The 19,142-nt window shown below is 45.3% G+C and overlaps 1 protein-coding gene across 1 annotated transcript; it reads right to left on the bottom strand.

Moving 5' to 3' along the window:
• Positions 1–702: 702 nt before the first annotated feature.
• LOC133543339 (zinc finger protein ZFP2-like) lies at positions 703–18,738 on the bottom strand. The gene is made up of 3 exons (XM_061887854.1): positions 18,271–18,738; positions 8,590–9,213; positions 703–3,124 (listed from the first exon to the last, which is right to left on the bottom strand). Exons 1-3 carry the CDS (start codon positions 18,461–18,463, stop codon positions 1,869–1,871), a joined length of 2,073 nt encoding a protein of 690 aa, XP_061743838.1. The 5' UTR covers positions 18,464–18,738; the 3' UTR covers positions 703–1,868.
• Between the last annotated feature and the right edge of the window lie 404 nt (positions 18,739–19,142).

Raw genomic sequence — 19,142 nt, 5'->3', positions numbered from 1 at the left:
GGCAGTAAGTCAAACACATTTCCAGTGAGGGTTGGACTCCGCCAAGGCTGTCCTTTGTCACCGATTCTGTTCATAACTTTTATGGACAGAATTTCTAGGCGCAGTCAAGGCGTTGAGGGGTTCCGGTTTGGTGACCGCAGGATTAGGTCTCTGCTTTTTGCAGATGATGTGGTCCTGATGGCTTCATCTGACCGGGATCTTCAGCTCTCACTGGATCGGTTCGCAGCCGAGTGTGAAGCGACCGGAATGAGAATCAGCACCTCCAAGTCCGAGTCCATGGTTCTCGCCCGGATAAGGGTGGAGTGCCATCTCCGGGTTGGGGAGGAGACCGTGCCCCAAGTGGAGGAGTTCAAGTACCTAGGAGTCTTGTTCACGAGTGAGGGAAGAGTGGATCGTGAGATCGACAGGCGGATCGGTGCGGCGTCTTCAGTAATGTGGACGTTGTACCGATCCGTTGTGGTAAAGAAGGAGCTGAGCCGGAAGGCAAAGCTCTCAATATACCGGTCGATCTACGTTCCCATCCTCACCTATGGTCATGAGCTTTGGGTCATGACCGAAAGGATAAGATCACGGGTACAAGCGGCCCAAATTAGTTTCCAGGTCTCTCCCTTAGAGATAGGGTGAGAAGCTCTGCCATCCGGGAGGAACTCAAAGTAAAGCCGCTGCTCCTCCACATCGAGAGGAGCCAGATGAGGTGGTTCGGGCATCTGGTCAGGATGCCACCCGAACGCCTCCCTAGGGAGGTGTTTAGGGCACGTCCAACCGGTAGGAGGCCACGGGGAAGACCCAGGACACGTTGGGAAGACTATGTCTCCCGGCTGGCCTGGGAACGCCTCGGGATCCCCCGGGAAGAGCTAGACGAAGTGGCTGGGGAGAGGGAAGTCCGGGTTTCCCTGCTTAGGCTGTTGCCCCCGCGACCCGACCTCGGATAAGCGGAAAATGATGGATGGATGGATGGATTTTCTTGAATTTGAAAAAAATAAACATTTTATTTTTCACTAAAGAATGCGCATATGAAACTGGTGGGGTTCGGTACCTCCAACAAGGTTAATAACCACTGGTCTAGACTTTGTCTGAGCACACTCTTGACAAAGGTTTATTATTGCTAGTTTTTAATGATGAGGACATATTTTTCTGGTATTAGAAATGTATGTTTTTGCTAAATATGAGTATAAATGTAGAGATTACTGTTTGAACAAAGGAGCTGTGAAAATAGCAAAACATCATTTCCGACCAAGTTTTGAGTTGAACAAATGTGTTGTTCCAGATGACAGCACATGGAGTGAGAAGTTGTTTTTTTTAGCAAAATAATCAGGAACGTAAAGTTTGTTAGTGGAATTGAGATAAAGTAAGTGGAAGTTTAGCACCACCATAATTGCATTTTAAAGAAAATTCAACGCCACTAACTTTTTCAAAAATAATATTTGTAAAGTAATATCAAAGCTTGTTGTTTTGTATATACTTTTTGAGTCATTTAAACTTTAGGATGGTGTTGAATGGGCCAAAATTCATCATGTTGACCACCCTACATCCCCAATTCACAATTCAATTGCACAAGGAATATTTTTTTTAACAGTGGTATTCTTCCTCCTCATACAAAATAAAACAATGTTTTATATTCTAACTGTATTATGTTTTTTGGGACATCCAACTAGCCTCTCTATACACAGCCGGTGAGCACACAGAAAGCTCGAACATTATTGTGGAAGCACAACACAAAATAAATCACCAAACTTGATTCACAACTTTGAAAGTAACCCTAGAATGAAGCGTACTCATTCACACTTGTTTAGTCGTTCTTGAAGGGTGACGCTTGTATTACACAAACTGCCACAGGACCGTTTCTCCGGGAGCGTTTCTTCAAAAATCTATCTGACGGCCAAATGTATGCGCATGTGGTTGCTCACTTGGTACTTCAATCGGAAAGTTTTGCTGCAAAACCAGCAAGAAAAAGGTTTCTCCCCCGAATGAATGCGCATGTGTCTCGTCATGTGATGCTTCAAGGAGAATCTTTTCCCGCAAACCGAGCAGGGGAAAGGTTTCTCTCCGGTGTGCGTCCGCATGTGTAGTATCAAATTACTGCTGACAAAGGCCTTCCCACATTCGGAGCATGGAATGTATTTGCGCTTCCTGAAACGCACCTTATCCCCTTTAGTCTTATTACTCTCCGAAACTTCTTGGATTTCGTCACTGTGATTGGTCTCGGAAGAATGTGACGTCGTTCCCTTCGTATCCGACTGTAGGGCAACGTTGATGTCCGTTGGTGATCCTCCGCGGTGCTTTCCATCATCTTCTGTCGGCACGGAGGTTAGAGGTTTTTCTGGGCTGTGTTCCCGCCCCGTTCGATCCGAACAGGGCAAATCTTTCTGAAGCGTGTGCGTTCTTATATGCTCTACCATGTCATTCTTGGACTTGAATCCTTTAGCACAGACCGGACAGGGGAGGTGTTTCTCTTCTGCATGCGTCCTAATGTGTCTGGTCAAGTATTCCTTCATGTGGAAACGTCTACCACAAACCGAGCAAGCAAAAGGTTTGTCTCCCGTGTGTATCGTCATGTGTCTTTTCAGTCCTGCCCTGTTGACGTACGATTTGCCACATTCAGAGCAGGTGAAGTGTTTGTCCTCGTCGTAACGTCTCATATCAGAATCCGTATTACTCTCCAAGAGTTGGTTAAGGTCATCATTGGGATTGGGGTCAGAAAAGTCGGCCATGTGGTCCAAGATGTCTGATGATCCTCCACAGTGCTCTCCCTTGTCTTCTGCCATCATGTGTTGGGTCGGAGGCTCCGCCTTCCTGTTTTCCTGACTTCCACAATAACGCAGTTGTGAGGACTGAGCTCCGTCTTGCACATCCTCACTTTTCCCAGGGACATAAGTCAATAGGAAATCGGTAATGTCAACCGCCTCCATCCTTTCTGACGCGTCGTCCATATCGGACAGCGGAGCGTAGACGCTATCTGGCTCTGATTGGATGTTTTCTCCAAAATATGCTCTGTCAGATTCTGTTGCCAGGTGTTGCATATCCTCTTCCTCTGTAATGCATGGGGCCTCTGGCTGATCCTGCCCCACACTGGAGAGCCACTCCTTCTGCCTTTCTCGCCTCTTCACTGACCCCTGCTGGTCGTCTACAGGACAATAAAGAAAGCAAACCTGGTGAATAAAACTGACATTTGAGATAAGCAGGACATGGTTAGACCTCATTCCAATATCGGAGACGGCAAAACATCACACACAACATGTATAGCGGTATAGCTCGGTTGGTAGAGTGGCCGTGCCAGGACCTTGAGGGTTGCAGGTTCGATTCCCGCTTCCGCCATCCTAGTCACTGCTGTTGTGTCCTTGGGCAAGACACTTTACCCACCTGCTCCCAGTGCCACCCACACTGGTTTAAATGTAACTTAGATATTGGGTTTCACTATGTAAAGTGCTTTGAGTCACTAGAGAAAAGCGCTATATAAATATAATTCACTTCACTTCATTGGCAGACCCAAAACAAGAAAATCTTCCAAAAACTCATTCGGACTTTGGTCTGGTTGCATGCATTGTTAACTTATGTGCAAACCCCAAAACCAGTGAAGTTGGCACGTTGTCCATCCATTTCCTACCGCTTATTCCCTTTTGGGGTCGCGGGGGACGCTGGCGCCTATCTCAGCTACAATCGGGCGGAAGGCGGGGTACACCCTGGACAAGTCGCCACCTCATCGCAGGGCCAACACAGATAGACAGACAACATTCACACTCACATTCACACACTAGGGCCAATTTAGTGTTGCCAATCAACCTATCCCCAGGTGCATGTCTTTGGAAGTGGGAGGAAGCCGGAGTACCCGGAGGGAACCCACGCATTCACGGGGAGAACATGCAAACTCCACACAGAAAGATCCCGAGCCTGGATTTGAACCCAGGACTGCAGGAACTTCGTATTGTGAGGCAGACGCACTAACCCCTCTGCCACCGTGAAGCCGTTGGGATGTTGTGTAAATCCTTTTCAACCTATATTCAATTGAGTAGACTGCAAAAACAAGATATTTAACGTTCGAACTGGTAAACTTTGTTATTTTTTTGCAAATATTAGCCCATTTGGAATTTGATGCCTGTAACATGTTTGAAAAGAGTGGCAAAAAAAGACTGAGAAAGTTGAGGAATGCTCATCAAACAGGCTAATTGGGAACGGTTGGGTACCATGATTGGGTATAAAAGCAGCTTCCATGAAATGCTCAGTCGTTCACAAACAAGGATGGGGGCGAGGGTCAACACTTTGTGAACAAATGCGTGAGTGAATTGTCCAACAGTTTAAGAACAACATTTCTCAACCAGCTATTGCAAGGAATTTAGGGATTTCACCATATTAGGTCTGTAATATCATCAAAAGTTTCAGAGAATCTGGAGAAACACTGCACGTAAGCGATGATATTACAGACCTTCAATCCCTCGGGCAGTATTGCATCAAAAAGCGACATCGGTATGTAAAGGATATCACCACATGGGCTCAGGAACACCTCAGAAAACCACTGTCAGTAACTACAGTTAGTTGCTACATCTGTAAGGGGAAGTTGAACCTCTACAATACAAAGCAAAAGCCATTTTATCAACAACGCCCAGATTAGCTTCGCTGGGCAAGAGCTCATCTAAGATGGACTGATGCAAAGTGTAAAAGTGTTCTGTGGTCTGACAAGTCCATATTTCAAATGGTTTTTGGAAACTGTGGATGTTTTGTCCTCAAAGAGGACAAAGAGGAAAAGAACCATCCGGATTATTATAGGCGCAAAGTTTAAAAACCACAATCTGTGATGGTATGGGGGTGTATTAGTGCCCAAGACATGGGTAATGTTCACATCTGTGAAGGCACCATTAATGCCGAGAGGTACATACAGGTTTTGGAGCAACATATGTTGCCATCCAAGCAACGTTATCATGGACGCCCCTGCTTATTTCAGCAACACAATGCCAAGCCACGTGATACAACAGCGTGGCTTCATAGTAAAAGAGTGAGGGTACTAGACTGTTGAACAACTTAAGCTGTACATCAAGCAAGAATGAAAAAATAATTCCACCTGAAAAGCTTAAAAAATTAGTCTTATCAGTTTCCAAAAGTTTACTGAGTGTTGTTAAAAGGAAAGGTCATTTGGCTAAGTGCCAACTTTTTTGTAATTAAATTAAATTCTAAGTTAATGATTATTTGCAAAAAAAATTAATTCGTTTCTCAATTCGAACATTAAATATCTTGTCTTTGCAGTTTGTTTTTGTCGACCAGTAGGCCTAAAAAACAAAGTCTCATATTTGAATTTTATACCTTGTTTTTTTTTTTTTTTAATATACCAACAAATACAAAAGACAGACATCATTCAAAAACAAGTGTTTCTTTTATTTGATCACTGCATCCTTACTCTTGGCAAAATTCCAATTTGATTAATGTTGTTTTTTGTAGACCGGATTTAAAATGTACTTTCTATGCAATCATTTGAAATAACTAAATTGAGAGTTTCCTCTGGGGGGCAAAAACTTATTTAAAAAAAATGAAAATAGAAAATCCATCCATCCATCCATCATCTTCCGCTTATCCGAGGTCGGGTCGCGGGGGCAACAACCTAAGCAGGGAAACCCAGACTTCCCTCTCCCCAGCCACTTCGTCTAGCTCTTCCCGGGGGATCCCGAGGCGTTCCCAGGCCAGCCGGGAGACATAGTCTTCCCAACGTGTCCTGGGTCTTCCCCGTGGCCTCCTACCGGTTGGACGTGCCCTAAACACCTCCCTAGGGAGGCGTTCGGGTGGCATCCTGACCAGATGCCCGAACCACCTCATCTGGCTCCTCTCGATGTGAAGGAGCAGCGGCTTTACTTTGAGTTCCTCCCGGATGGCAGAGCTTCTCACCCTATCTCTAAGGGAGAGACCTGGAAACTCATTTCGGCCGCTTGTACCCGTGATCTTATCCTTTCGGTCATGACCCAAAGCTCATGACCATAGGTGAGGATGGGAACGTAGATCGACCGGTAAATTGAGAGCTTTGCCTTCCGGCTCAGCTCCTTCTTCACCACAACGGATCGATACAACGTCCGCATTACTGAAGACGCCGCACCGATCCGCCTGTCGATCTCACGATCCACTCTTCCCCCACTCGTGAACAAGACTCCTAGGTATTTGAACTCCTCCACTTGGGGCAGGGTCTCCTCCCCAACCCGGAGATGGCATTCCACCGCCAAGTCCGAGTCCATGGTTCTCGCCCGGAAAAAAAAATAGAAAATAAATTCTGTTAACGAAAATGTAGCATTGTAGATTGCATAATAATTATTAATCTCCGATATTGAGATTAATAAAGAGCAAATTTAAAACCTCGGTCTTGAATAAAATTCTGTAAATAAAATGTAGTATTATAGATTGTATACAAATAAATAATCCAGTAATACATTGAGAGGACTATAGTTTCAGTAAGTGGCTAAACAAGGGGCCACATCTTGATGGTGGGCTTCTTTCTCATCATACATGGTACTTTGTGCAAATGGTTCCACCACAATACGCTGCTTTTTAGCGGGTGTTTGTTTGTTTGTTGTTGTTGTGGTCTTATATGCCTCGTAAACAACTGCATTCCCCACCCTTGGTTGGAGGTTTCGGTTTCGGATGCCGCAATAAGTTTGTGGTGCTGATGCCTTTTTCAAACAAATTTTTGCGGCGTGCAGTCATCCACCGCTGTTGCTGCAAATATAAACAACATGTTTTTTACTTTACAACAAAAGTTCGCTTTAATGGCCTACTGAAATGAGATTTTCTTATTGAAACAGGGATCGCAGGTCCATTCTATGTGTCATACTTGATCATTTTGCGATATTGCCGTATTTTTGCTTAAAAGATTTAGTAGAGAACATCGACGATAAAGTTCGCAACTTTTGGTCGCTAATAAAAAAAGCCTTGCCTGTACCGGAAGTAGCAGACGATGTGCGCGTGACGTCACGGGTTGTGGAGCTCCTCACATCTGAACATTGTTTACAATCATGGCCACCAGCAGCGAGAGCGATTCGGACCGAGAAAGCGACGATTTCCTGATTAATTTGAGCGAGGATGAAAGATTTGTGGATGAGGAACGTAAGAGTGAAGGACTAAGGAAAACAAATAAAAATAAAATTAAAAAAGACGAGGGCAGTAGGAGCGATTCAGATGTTATTAGACACTCTACTAGGATAATTCTGGAAAATCCCTTATTGTGTTACTAGTGTTTTAGTGAGATTATATGGTCGTACCTGTACAACCTGAAGGTCGGCCCCGCACCTTTCTTCAGCACCAGTCGACAGGTGGTGGCGATGCCCATCTCTGCCTTGCGCAAGAGACCCTCTTCGAAACACAATCTTTTGAAATGATCGCTGCATAATACACTGTACTTTGTGTGTGTGGTCCAATCCAACCGTGTTCGCCTGACATCTCTGTTCCATAGTAAAGCTTGAATGTCATCTTTCGGGAATGTAAACAATGAAACACCGGCTGTGTTTGTGTTGCTAAAGCCGGCCGCAATACACCGCTTCCCACCTACAGCTTTCTTCTTTGATGTCTCCATTGTCCATTGAACAAATTGCAAAAGATTCGGCAACACAAATGTCCAGAATACTGTGGAATTTTGCAATGAAAACAGACGAGCTAATAGCTGGGAACGATGCTGGAACAAAATGTCCTCGACAATCCGTGACGTCACGCGTACGCGTCATCATACCGAGACGCGAAATTTAAAATGGCAATTTAGTAAACTAACCCGGCCGGATTGGCATGTGTTGCTATGTTAAGATTTCATCATTGATAAACAAACTATCAGACTGCGTGGTCGGTAGTAGTGGGTTTCAGTAGGCCTTTAAGATTAACCATGTGTGTGAATGCACACTAAGGAAAGGAGGAGGAAGGTGAACGCTACAGAAGCTCCTAGGAGCAAATGGTAATGTCGCAACAAAAGCAGAAAAAACCCCACAAAACTCTAAATTATCGATTAAATCGATAAAACGCCCGGGCGTATGATTGAGCTAGTTTGCCAATGTGAGATCTCCCACGGTCAATTATAGGAAGATTTTGCAAGGATTTACACTCCTCTGGGGCGGTTTAGCTCGGTTGGTAGAGTGGCCGTGCCAGAAACTGGAGGGTTGCAGGTTCGATTCCCGCTTCCACCATCCTAGTCATTGCCGTTGTGTCTTTGGGCAAGACACTTTACCCACCTGCTCCCAGTGCCACCCACACTGGTTTAAATGTAATTTAGATATTGGGTTTCACTATGTAAAGCGCTTTGAGTCACTGGAGAAAAGCGCTATATAAATACAATTCACTTCACTACTAAACTTTATGAGCCTTTTGTCTCTGTTAACAGATCTCCTGAAATAAATAATTTTTGCAATATATTCCAATTTGTTAAGCTGCACCTGTAGTTCTGATTCTACTCCCACTGTCAAGAGCTGTTTCACCCTTGGCTAGAGATCCTCCGCCAAGCTCTCCGTCAGCTTCATGTGTTGAGTTGAGCTGACAAGGTAAAATGTCTCTTCCCAGCGTGTGTTCTCATGTGCACGTTCAAGTCGTACTTTTCTCGGAATCTTTTGGCACAAATTGAACAGGGAAAAGGTTTCTCACCTGTATGTATTCTCATGTGTCTTTTCACATGATGCTTTAGGGAGAATCTTTTACCGCAAAAATTGCAAGCAAACGGTCTCTCCCCGGTGTGTGTCCTCATATGTAACGTCAAATTACACTTCTGGTTAAATGATTTCCCGCATTGAGTGCAGTCAAAGTGTTTGTTGTCAGTGTAATGTCTCATGTCTCTTTCCGCGTCCTTATGTGTCTCCAAAGGTTCTTGGGCAGCGTCACTGTGATCGCTCCCAGAGGACATCATGTCGTCCATGTCTGACAGTGGAGCAAAAATGTCTCCCTCTGATCCTTCACAGTGCTCTCCATCCTCTCCTGTGGTCATGTGTTGAGTTAGAGGCTCCACCCCTCTCTTCTCCTCCCTTTGACGGGGATGAAACTGTGAGGACTGAGCCTTGTCTTTATAGTCCTCACTCTTCACAGGGACAGGGACATCAGTCAATGGGAACTTGGTAAGGTTAGACTCATCCGGTCCTTCGAGCTGCTCCCACGATTCCTCCTCTTCCTCCTTGATGTGCGGGGGCTCTGGCTCCTCCTGCCCCGCACTACAGCTCCATTCCTGCTGCTTAAGGGGAACCTCTTCTTGGCTGCCTGTTGACACCTGCTGGGCATCTGCAGGGATACAAGAGACAAAAACCATTTAAACTTAAAAAAATATACAAAACATTAAAAATGTTATCCCTCTAAATCAGGGGTCGGCTCTTTGATCGCTCTGATGTGGCTCAGCCGCATACTTGCCGACCCCCCCCAATTTTCCAGAAGCGATTTCAGTGCCTCCCCCCTTACGACAATATTGATGGTGTGCCGAAATTCGCGCTCTCTGAAAAATGTCATTGCGGACAACCAGAACAGCGGTAGGCGTAGCAAATTGAGATGCCCTCTTTTTTTTTTTTTTTTACAGCCTAAAATTGTCTCCCCACTCGACAAGCTGAGAACAGCACACTTCCCCCTTCACAGTAATAGCGCGGTGTACCACATCCACGTCTGACTGCGCTAACAAAATAAAGGTTTCAAAAAAGTACTTTACACAAGCATCCATCCATCATCTTCCGCTTATCCGAGGTCGGGTCGCGGGGGCAACAGCCTAAGCAAGGAAACCCAGACTTCCCTCTCCCCAGCCACTTCGTCTAGCTCTTCCCGGGGGATCCCGAGGCGTTCCCAGGCCAGTCGGGAGACATAGTCTTCCCAACGTGTCCTGGGTCTTCCCCGTGGCCTCCTACCGGTTGGACGTGCCCTAAACACCTCCCTAGGGAGGCGTTCGGGTGGCATCCTGACCAGATGCCCGAACCACCTCACCTGGCTCCTCTCGATGTGAAGGAGCAGCGGCTTTACTCTGAGTTCCTCCCGGATGGCAGAGCTTCTCACCCTATCTCTAAGGGAGAGCCCCGCCACCCGGCGGAGGAAACCCATTTCGGCCGCTTGTACCCGTGATCTTATCCTTTCGGTCATGACCCAAAGCTCATGACCATAGGTGAGGATGGGAACGTAGATCGACCGGTAAATTGAGAGCTTTGCCTTCCGGCTCAGCTCCTTCTTCACCACAACGGATCGGTACAACGTCCGCATTACTGAAGACGCCGCACAAGCATAATGTACTTAAATAACTTGTTGATACATTTACACAATTATTATGCTTTGATATAAAATAAAGGGCTTCACGATGGCAGAGGGGTTAGTGCGTCTGCCTCACAATACGAAGGTCCTGCAGTCCTGGGTTCAAATCCAGGCTCGGGATCTTTCTGTGTGGAGTTTGCATGTTCTCCCCGTGAATGCGTGGGTTCCCTGCGGGTACTCCGGCTTCCTCCCACTTCCAAAGACATGCACCTGGGGATAGGTTGATTGGCAACACTAAATTGGCCCTAGTGTGTGAATGTGAGTGTGAATGTTGTCTGTCTATCTGTGTTGGCCCTGCGATGAGGTGGCGACTTGTCCAGGGTGTACCCCGCCTTCCGCCCGATTGTAGCTGAGATAGGTGCCAGCGACCCCGAAAGGGAATAAGCGGTAGAAAATGGATGGATAAAATAAAGGTTAAAATTGTCCAAAGATGTATTGCGCCAATAAAAGTGAGGATTTTTGCATTTTATTAACATACATTTAATTAAATAATTTTTGACACAAAAAGCACACACTCTACGGTGGAAAAATAGATGTAAATGCTAAAAACACTTAAAACAGAAAAACAGAAAGTGATTGTTTTTAAAATTGCCTTTGTTATTTCATTTATTATTGCTGTTATTCTTATTGTTGTACGTGTTAATTTGTTTCTCATTCATATCCGTTTTTTTAAACTATATTTAAAGGGGAACTGCACTTTTTATTTTTATTTTGCCTATTGTTCACAATCATTATGAGAGACAAGAAAGCAAAATTGTGTTTTTTTCACTTTCCAACATATAAAAATCGGCTTGTTCTAGGTGGTTAGCAATGCAGCTGATGGGAGCAATCGATTCTACCTCGAAAACACTTCAAAATGCATTCAAAAACTGTCAATACTTAATTTACGTTCCGTAAACCGTATAATAACAAAGCTGTAGCGACATTGTAATTGTAAGAGCGAACCCTGAGGAACTCTTTCTAGCGTACTAACACGTCGCCATGCTACGGTATTAGCCGTAAAAGCTAACTACAGCCAGAGGTAAGCTAGCTTCTGCATCAACACAAAACACGTTTGGGTTTGTGATACACAACACTGCAATAAGACACCAATTCGTACCGACTGAAAAACATGAACTACCACATTACAGTATCTGTAAAGGATTAGCCCACATTTCATGTTTTGTTTGTGAAAAGCTGAGCTTAGTCACTAAAAGATGTTTACCTTACCTTAATAAATATCTGTTTAGTATTTTAGCATAAAAGTGTATGAGTGTGAGGCATTAAAAGCCACAAAATGCAATGGGTCCATCAGACCCAAAAACGCTGGCTGAGTAACAACAATATGAACGTTGCACAGAAACTTTCTCTGCCAGTTTCTGCATCCCGCAGGGATTCTTCTTTTGTGTTTCTGCACCTGCAGTTCCCACACAAGGTTGTAACATTATTTGTCAACACGGTCTGCTCTCATTTTCTCGCACATTTGACCCACTGATTGTTCTGTGCACCTACACTCTGTCCTCCTCCTGTCTCGGCCTGCTGTGTGTGTGTGACTGTATGTGTGCGTGTGTGTGTGTGTGTGTGTGGGTGCGTGTGGTACACAGAAAATCAATTTCCACACTTCTTTGAGCCCTGGGTCCAGTGGATCCGGACATCTTATATGTAATAGAAACGTGTGTGTGTGTGTGTGGGGGGGGGGGGGGGGGGGGGGGGGGGTTATGTGGTGTGGTCATTAAATATGTATTCTGATATATGTTCTTCACCAAAAATGAGCCAAAGTAAGAGAGTCTCAGTTTGAAAAATTTATTAATTGTATGATTTTTCTTTTAATAAAAAATGAAAACGGGTCCCACAGACCTGAACACCACACAAGGGTTAAGACCCTGTAGATCAAGGGTGCCCATTACGTCGATCGCGAGCTACCAGTCGACCGCGGGGGGTGTGTCAGTCGATCTCCAGCCAGGCTTTTAAAAAAAATAGACCTAAAAATTAGTGATCATCAATCTTCACCAAGACGTCACTTAAATGACATTCACGGTACCGGAGGGTCTTGTGAGATCACTTGTGCATGCCAGCTTTCTGAGGGATCGCTTGTGCACGCTAGTTTTCCGAGACTCTGTATTTAGTTAGCGCAGGCAGCATGAAGCAGGGCTTTTATTGTGAAGATAGGAAATGTGCAGTCGGCCTTTAGAGTTTTGACGGAAGGGACGGCGCAAAAGTCTGTTGCAATAAAAAGTGTTTCTCGCCTTCCTCTCTGTCATTTTTTCATAATAATGAACTGGCAGCAGCCAGCGTCATCTCACAAGACCCTCGGGTGCCGTGAATGTCAATCAAGCAAGCTACGGAATTTACCGCCAATGTTTTTCTTGTAAAGTGTATGGAAGCTGGATGAATTAGATGCCAAAAACCAACCACTTTCATGTGGTATTGTACAGAAAGGACAACTTTTTTTCTCCTCCATTTGAAAATGTGGGCGTTATCATCATTACTGTCTGATTCCAATCAATGCAAGTCATCAGAATCAGGTAATACACCAACTTATATTCTTGTCTTTGTGAAAGAAAGACATCTATATGTGTTACACATGCTTGTATTATCATTAAACACATTTAACTTGTTTACAAAAATGTCTCTTTCATAAATAAATAAATATAAATGATATATATAAATGAGGTAGATCCCCTCGAGTTGGTCAATTGAAAAGTAGCTCGCCTGCAGAAAAAGTGTCGGCACCCCTGCTGTAGATACCCTGGCCTTAAATTCAAATGATTCGATTTAAGACTTTTTAAAACTTTTTAAGACCCCGCGGACACCCTGTTTATCTACATGGCAACAATGCAGAAATAGAGCATCAAACCAATTTCAAACAATATATTTTCAGGAACTTTACAGAGGACAAGAAAAAAACATAGATTTTTTAGGACCCTTAAAAAAAGAGAAAAGTCGCCGTCAGTAAAGTCCCTGGAAATATTGATGGAAAAGTCCTCTATTAGTCATCATTCTGTCTTGAGTATTTGACCATATTATCCAATAAATATTAAAGACCCGATTCCGGATAAGTGGTTGAAGATGGATGGATCGTTGGATTACGTCAATCGATTTTAAGACCGTTGAAAACCGTATTTAAGACCTTTTATGAGATTTTAGGAACATTTTAAGGCCTTAAATTCAAATGACCGGATTTAAGACTTTTTACAACCCCGCGGATACCCTGTTTATCTACATGGCAACAAGGTAGAAATATGAAGTGAATTATATTTATATAGCGCTTTTCTCAAGTGACTCAAAGCGCTTTACATAGTGACACCCAATATCTAAGTTACATTTAAACCAGTGTGGGTGGCACTGGGAGCAGGTGGGTAAAGTGTCTTGCCCAAGGACACAGCGGCAGTAAATAGGATGGCACAAGCGGGAATCGAACCTGCAACCCTCAAGTTGCTGGCACGGCCACTCTACCAACTGAGCTATGCCGCCCCTAGACCATCAAACTAATTTGAATCAAAATATTTTCAGGAACTTTACAGAGGACAGGCGAAAAAACACACTGATTACCTATTACCACTGATTAAAGACCTCTATAGGCTTAGTGGCCACATGCGTGGACAGCACCTTTTATCTCTTATTTCCAAAATTATGTACACTACTGAATTGGGGTCTTATGGCCGCTTACAGTCAAGCCCCACCTGGACCCACTCCAATTCGCCTACCAGCCCCGACTGGGAGTGGAGGACGCAGTCATCTACCTGCTGAACCGAGCCCACACCCACCTGGACAAGCCAATGAGCAGTGTGAGGGTAATGTTTTTTGAATTCTCAAGTGCTTTCAATACCATACGGCCTGGGGTACTGGGTGTGAAGTTGGAGAAGATGCAGGTGGAGGCCCCCTTTGGTGTCCTGGGTTGTAGATTACCTGACTGACAGACCACAGTACGTGCGACTGCAGGACTGTGTGTCTGCCAGGCTGGTCAGCAACATCAGGGCCCCGCAGGGCACAGTCCTCTCCCCCTTCCTCTTCACCATTTACAGCACCGATTTCCACTTTCAGAATTTTTCTGATGACTTTGGGATAGTGGGGTGTGTTGAGGATGGTGATGATGAGGAATACAGGGCACTGGTGGAGGACTTTGTTACATCTCCAGCTCAATATGACGAAGACCAAGGAGCTGGTTGTGGAGCTGGGAAGGAGGAGGAATACTTCAGAGACCCCTGTTTCCATCAAGGGGGTGGATGTGGACATGGTAGAGGATTATAAATACCTCGGTGTACACATGGACAACAAGTTGAATGGGTCAAAACACGCTGAGGCCCTCTACAAGAAGGGATACAGCCACCTCTACTTCCTCAGGAGGCTATGATCCTTCAACGTCTGTACAAAGATGTTGAAGATGTTCTACGAGTCGGTGGTGGCGAGCGCCTTGTTGTACGCCGTGGCCTCCTGGTGCAGCGGGCTAAGAGCAAGGGACACGTACAGACTGGAAAAGCTGATAGAGAAGGCCAGTAACGTGGTGAATGTGAAGCTGGACTCTCTGGCGGTGGTGTCAGAGAGGAGAAGTCTAGCAAAACTTCTAGCCATTATGGACAACACCTCCCACCCACTACAATCGGACCTTGTGGAGAGAATGAGCTCGTTCAGTGGAAGGCTCAGACTCCCAAAATGTAACATGGAACGACAGAGGCGGTCCTTCATACAGACAGCCATCAGACTGTATAGTGCATATGTTCCTTCTTTACCCGCACTTAAATGTAGAATATATCTGTATTATTCATATATCATAAATATAATATCCATCCATTTTCTCCCGCTTGTCCCTTACGGGGTCGCGGGGGGCGCTGGCGCCTATCTCAGCTTCAATCGGGCGGAAGGCGGGGTACACCCTGGACAAGTCGCCACCTCATCGCAGATAGACAGACAACATTCACACTCACATTCACACACTAGGGCCAATTTAGTGTTGCCAATCAACCTATCCCCAGGTGCATGTCTTTGGAAGTGGGAGGAAGCCGGAGTACCCGGAGGGAACCCACGCAGTCACGGGGAGAACATGCAAACTCCACACAGAAAGATCCCGAGCCCGGGATTGAACCCTGACTACTCAGGACCTTCGTATTGTGAGGCAGACGCACTAACCCCTCTGCCACCGTGAAGCCCAATACAAAACCAATACAATAACATCCATCCATCCATTTTCTACCGCTTATTCCCTTTCGGGGTCGCGGGGGGCGCTGGCGCCTATCTCAGCTACAATCGGACGGAAGGCGGGGTACCCCCTGGACAAGTCGCCACCTCATCGCAGGGCCAACACAGATAGACAGACAACATTCACACTCACATTCACACACTAGGGCCAATTTAGTGTTGCCAATCAACCTATCCCCAGGTGCATGTCTTTGGAGGTGGGAGGAAGCCGGAGTACCCGGAGGGAACCCACGCATTCACGGGGAGAACATGCAAACTCCACACAGAAAGATCCCGAGCCTGGATTTGAACCCAGGACTGCACGACCTTCGTATTGTGAGGCAGACGCACTAACCCCTCTGCCACCGTGAAGCCATACAATAACATATATATATATATAAATATAATATATGTTATATATTATTTGTTATTATTATTTGGGGCGGCATAGCTCGGTTGGTAGAGTGGCCGTGCCAGCAACTTGAGGGTTGCAGGTTCAATTCCCGCTTCAGCCATCCTAGTCACTGCCATTGTGTCCTTGGGCAAGACACTTTACCCACCTGCTCCCAGTGCCACCCACACTGGTTTAAATGTAACTTGGATATTGGGTTTCACTATGTAAAGCGCTTTGAGTCACTTGAGAAAAGCGCTATATAAATATAATTCACTTCACTTCACTTCATTATTGTCTATTGTACTTTATTGATCCCCCAGGGATCAATACGAACATGTTGAAAAGAGAAACTGGAAATTGTGATGTATCATGTTGTATGCATGCATGTTCGAAATAAACTCAACTCAACTCAAAGTGCTTTCTTTCTATTCTATTCTATTTTATTATGTGGACCAGGGGCGCTCACACTTTTTCTGCAGGCGAGCTACTTTTCAATTGACCAAGTCGAGGAGATCTACCTCATTCCTATTTATAATTTATAATTATTTATTTATGAAAGAGACATTTTTGTGAACAAGTTAATGGTGTTTAATGATAATACAAGCATGTTTAACACACATAGATTCCTTTCTTTCATGAAGACAAGAATATAAGTTGGTGTATTACCTGATTCTGATGACTTGCATTGATTGGAATTAGACAGTGGTGCTGATAACGTCCGCATTTTCAAATGGAGGAAAAAAAAAAGTCCTCCTTTCTGTCCAATACCACATGAAAGTGGTTGGATTTGGCATCTCATTTGTCCAACTTGCATACTCGTTTTTAAACACTTTGTTATGAGAGTAGCATATGTGTGTGGCCCTTTAATGTCTGGCAGCAGGTGAGTGACGTCAGTGAGTGTGCGGGTGGGCAAGCAAGTGAGAAAGCGGTCGCTGAGGGCGGGGGAGAAATACATTGGCATCAAACTCCGTAGCTTGCTAGCTTGTGCACGCGAGCTTTCTGAGACTCTTATTTTGTTAGCACAGGCAGGATGAAACAGGTCTTTTATGGTGAAGACAGGAACTGTGCGGTCGGTCTTTAGAGTTTTGACAGTAAGTACGGAGTCTCTAGAAATAAAATGTGTTTCTCTGCGTCCGCCCTGTTAGTGATTTTTTTCTTAAATATGAGCTCGCAGCAGCCAGCGTCATCTCACAAGATCCTCGGGTGCCAAGAATGTCAAACAACTGACGAAAGTGAAGTCTTGGTATGATTGATGATTGCTCATTTTTATGTCTATTTTTTAATGCCTGGCTTGAGATCGACTGACACACCCTCCGACGTAATGGGCACCCCTGATGTGGACACTTATACTGCCATCTGCTGGTGTCAGACGAGTATAACAGACAATGGAATTTGGGGGGAAAAAGTGTAAAAAAATAAGAATTAGCATGTCACGAAATCTGAAGTACACATTTGTGTACGTATGGACTAAGTACATCATATCAAAAGATGATTCTTAGTTTTGATTCTAATTAGGGTCCAATAAACCCAAATTGCAAAGATAAATAAAAAAAAACGTGTAAACAAACAAGTCCGAGTCCACGGTTCTCGCCCGGAAAAGGATGGAGTGCCATCTCCGGGTTGGGGAGGAGACCCTGCCCCAAGTGGAGGAGTTCAAATACCTAGCTAGGAGTCTTGTTCACAAGTGGGGGGAGAGTGGATCGTGAGATCGAAAGGCGGATCGGTGCGGCGTCTTCAGTAATGCGGACATTGTATCGATCCGTTGTGGTGAAGAAGGAGCTGAACCGGAAGGCAAAGCTCTCAATTTACCGGTCGATCTACGTTCCCATCCTCACCTATGGTCATGAGCTTTGGGTCATGACTGAAAGGATAAGATCACGGGTACAAGCGGCCGAAATGAGTTTCCAGGTCTCTCCCTTAGAGATAGGGTGAGAAGCTCTGCCATCCGGGAGGAACTCAAAGTAAAGCCGCTGCTCCTCCACATCGAGAGGAGCCAGATGAGGTGGTTCGGGCATCTGGTCAGGATGCCACCCGAGCGCCTCCCTAGGGAGGTGTTTAGGGCACGTCCAGCTGGTAGGAGGCCACGGGGAAGACCCAGGACACGTTGGAAAGACTATGTCTCCCGGCTGGCCTGGGAACGCCTCGGGATCCCCCGGGAAGAGCTAGACGAAGTGGCTGGGGAGAGGGAAGTCTGGGCTTCCCTGCTTAGGCTGCTGCCCCCGCGACCTGACCTCGGATAAGCGGAAGATGATGGATGGATGGATGGATGGTGTAAACAAACAGCTTGGGCTTTAAAAGGTTAAAAAAGAGAAAAGTTGTCATCAGTAAAGTCCCTGGAAATGTTGATGGAAAAGTCCCCGATTAGTCACCATCCTGTCTTGAGTATTTGACCAAATTACCCAATAAATATTAAAAGTGAGCAATAACTCGTTCCAGAAAAGTGGGCGAAACGTGGGTCCAGCGGTAAGTTTTATATAATATATGTGGGGAATATAAACGAAACCAACCTGCTTTGCGTGACCAAGCACGCGGTTTGAGGACATTGTCCAGCAGCTCGCGATGTCGCTTGTTCTCCACCTTTGTTCGAGAAAGCTCCTCCTCGTACTCCTCTATGGTCCTTTCGAACAGGCCAAATACTTCTTCCACGGCAGCGTGGAGCCGCTGTTCCATCAGCGCTCGCAGCATTTGGACTTTAAACATCCTAGCTTCTGCTTAGCTTACTGTTGCTAACCTCGACGCCGACGAGCTAAGCTAATAAAAAAAAAAAAAAAAGAGGGTTCCGAAGTCCACAGTTCTTCGTCAGCACTACGACGATATTAACTATCTCTCTGTTATGTCGGTGATGAAAATATCGGTAAAGGAAATTGAGGTACAAACTCGACAAAAGAGCAGACCGATTACTCCATTTTTACCCAACTTTGGTTTGTTTTTCACTGGCTGGCTTCGTTTCTTCTTCTACATTTAATGGCGGGCCGCAACCAAGGTTATAGGTGCATACCGCCACCTACTGTACTGGAGTGTGTATCTTCAGGGTGAGTTTTTAGAGGCCTACTGAAACCCACTACTACCGACCACGCAGTCTGATAGTTTATATATCAATGATGAAATATTAACATTGCAACACATGCCAATACGGGCTTTTTAGTTTACTAAATTACAATTTTAAATTTCCCGCGTGGAACTGTGGACCAGCTCTATACTCTCGGCAGGGTTCTTGAGGGTGCATGGGAGTTTGCCCAACCAGTCTACATGTGCTTTGTGGACTTGGAGAAGGCATTCGATCGTGTCCCTCGGGAAGTCCTGTGGGGAGTGCTCAGAGAGTATGGGGTATCGAACTGTCTTATTGTGGCGGTCCGCTCCCTGTACGATCAGTGCCAGA

The sequence above is a fragment of the Nerophis ophidion genome, linkage group LG26 (assembly GCF_033978795.1).
Source record: "Nerophis ophidion isolate RoL-2023_Sa linkage group LG26, RoL_Noph_v1.0, whole genome shotgun sequence".
Classification (NCBI taxonomy): domain Eukaryota; kingdom Metazoa; phylum Chordata; class Actinopteri; order Syngnathiformes; family Syngnathidae; genus Nerophis; species Nerophis ophidion.
This window is presented reverse-complemented; position numbering and strand designations above follow the sequence as displayed.

What these genes read in the sequence shown, in the direction of transcription:
- LOC133543339 (XM_061887854.1), bottom strand. Translation starts at nt 18,463, where the DNA reads ATGTTTAAAGTCCAAATGCTGCGAGCGCTGATGGAACAGCGGCTCCAC. An exon ending in TGCTTGGTCACGCAAAGCAG is followed by an intron (nt 9,214 to 18,270) that starts GTTGGTTTCGTT and finishes GTATCCCTGCAG; the next exon opens with ATGCCCAGCAGGTGTCAACA. An exon ending in ACACATGAGAATACATACAG is followed by an intron (nt 3,125 to 8,589) that starts GTGAGAAACCTT and finishes ATTGTCCTGTAG; the next exon opens with ACGACCAGCAGGGGTCAGTG.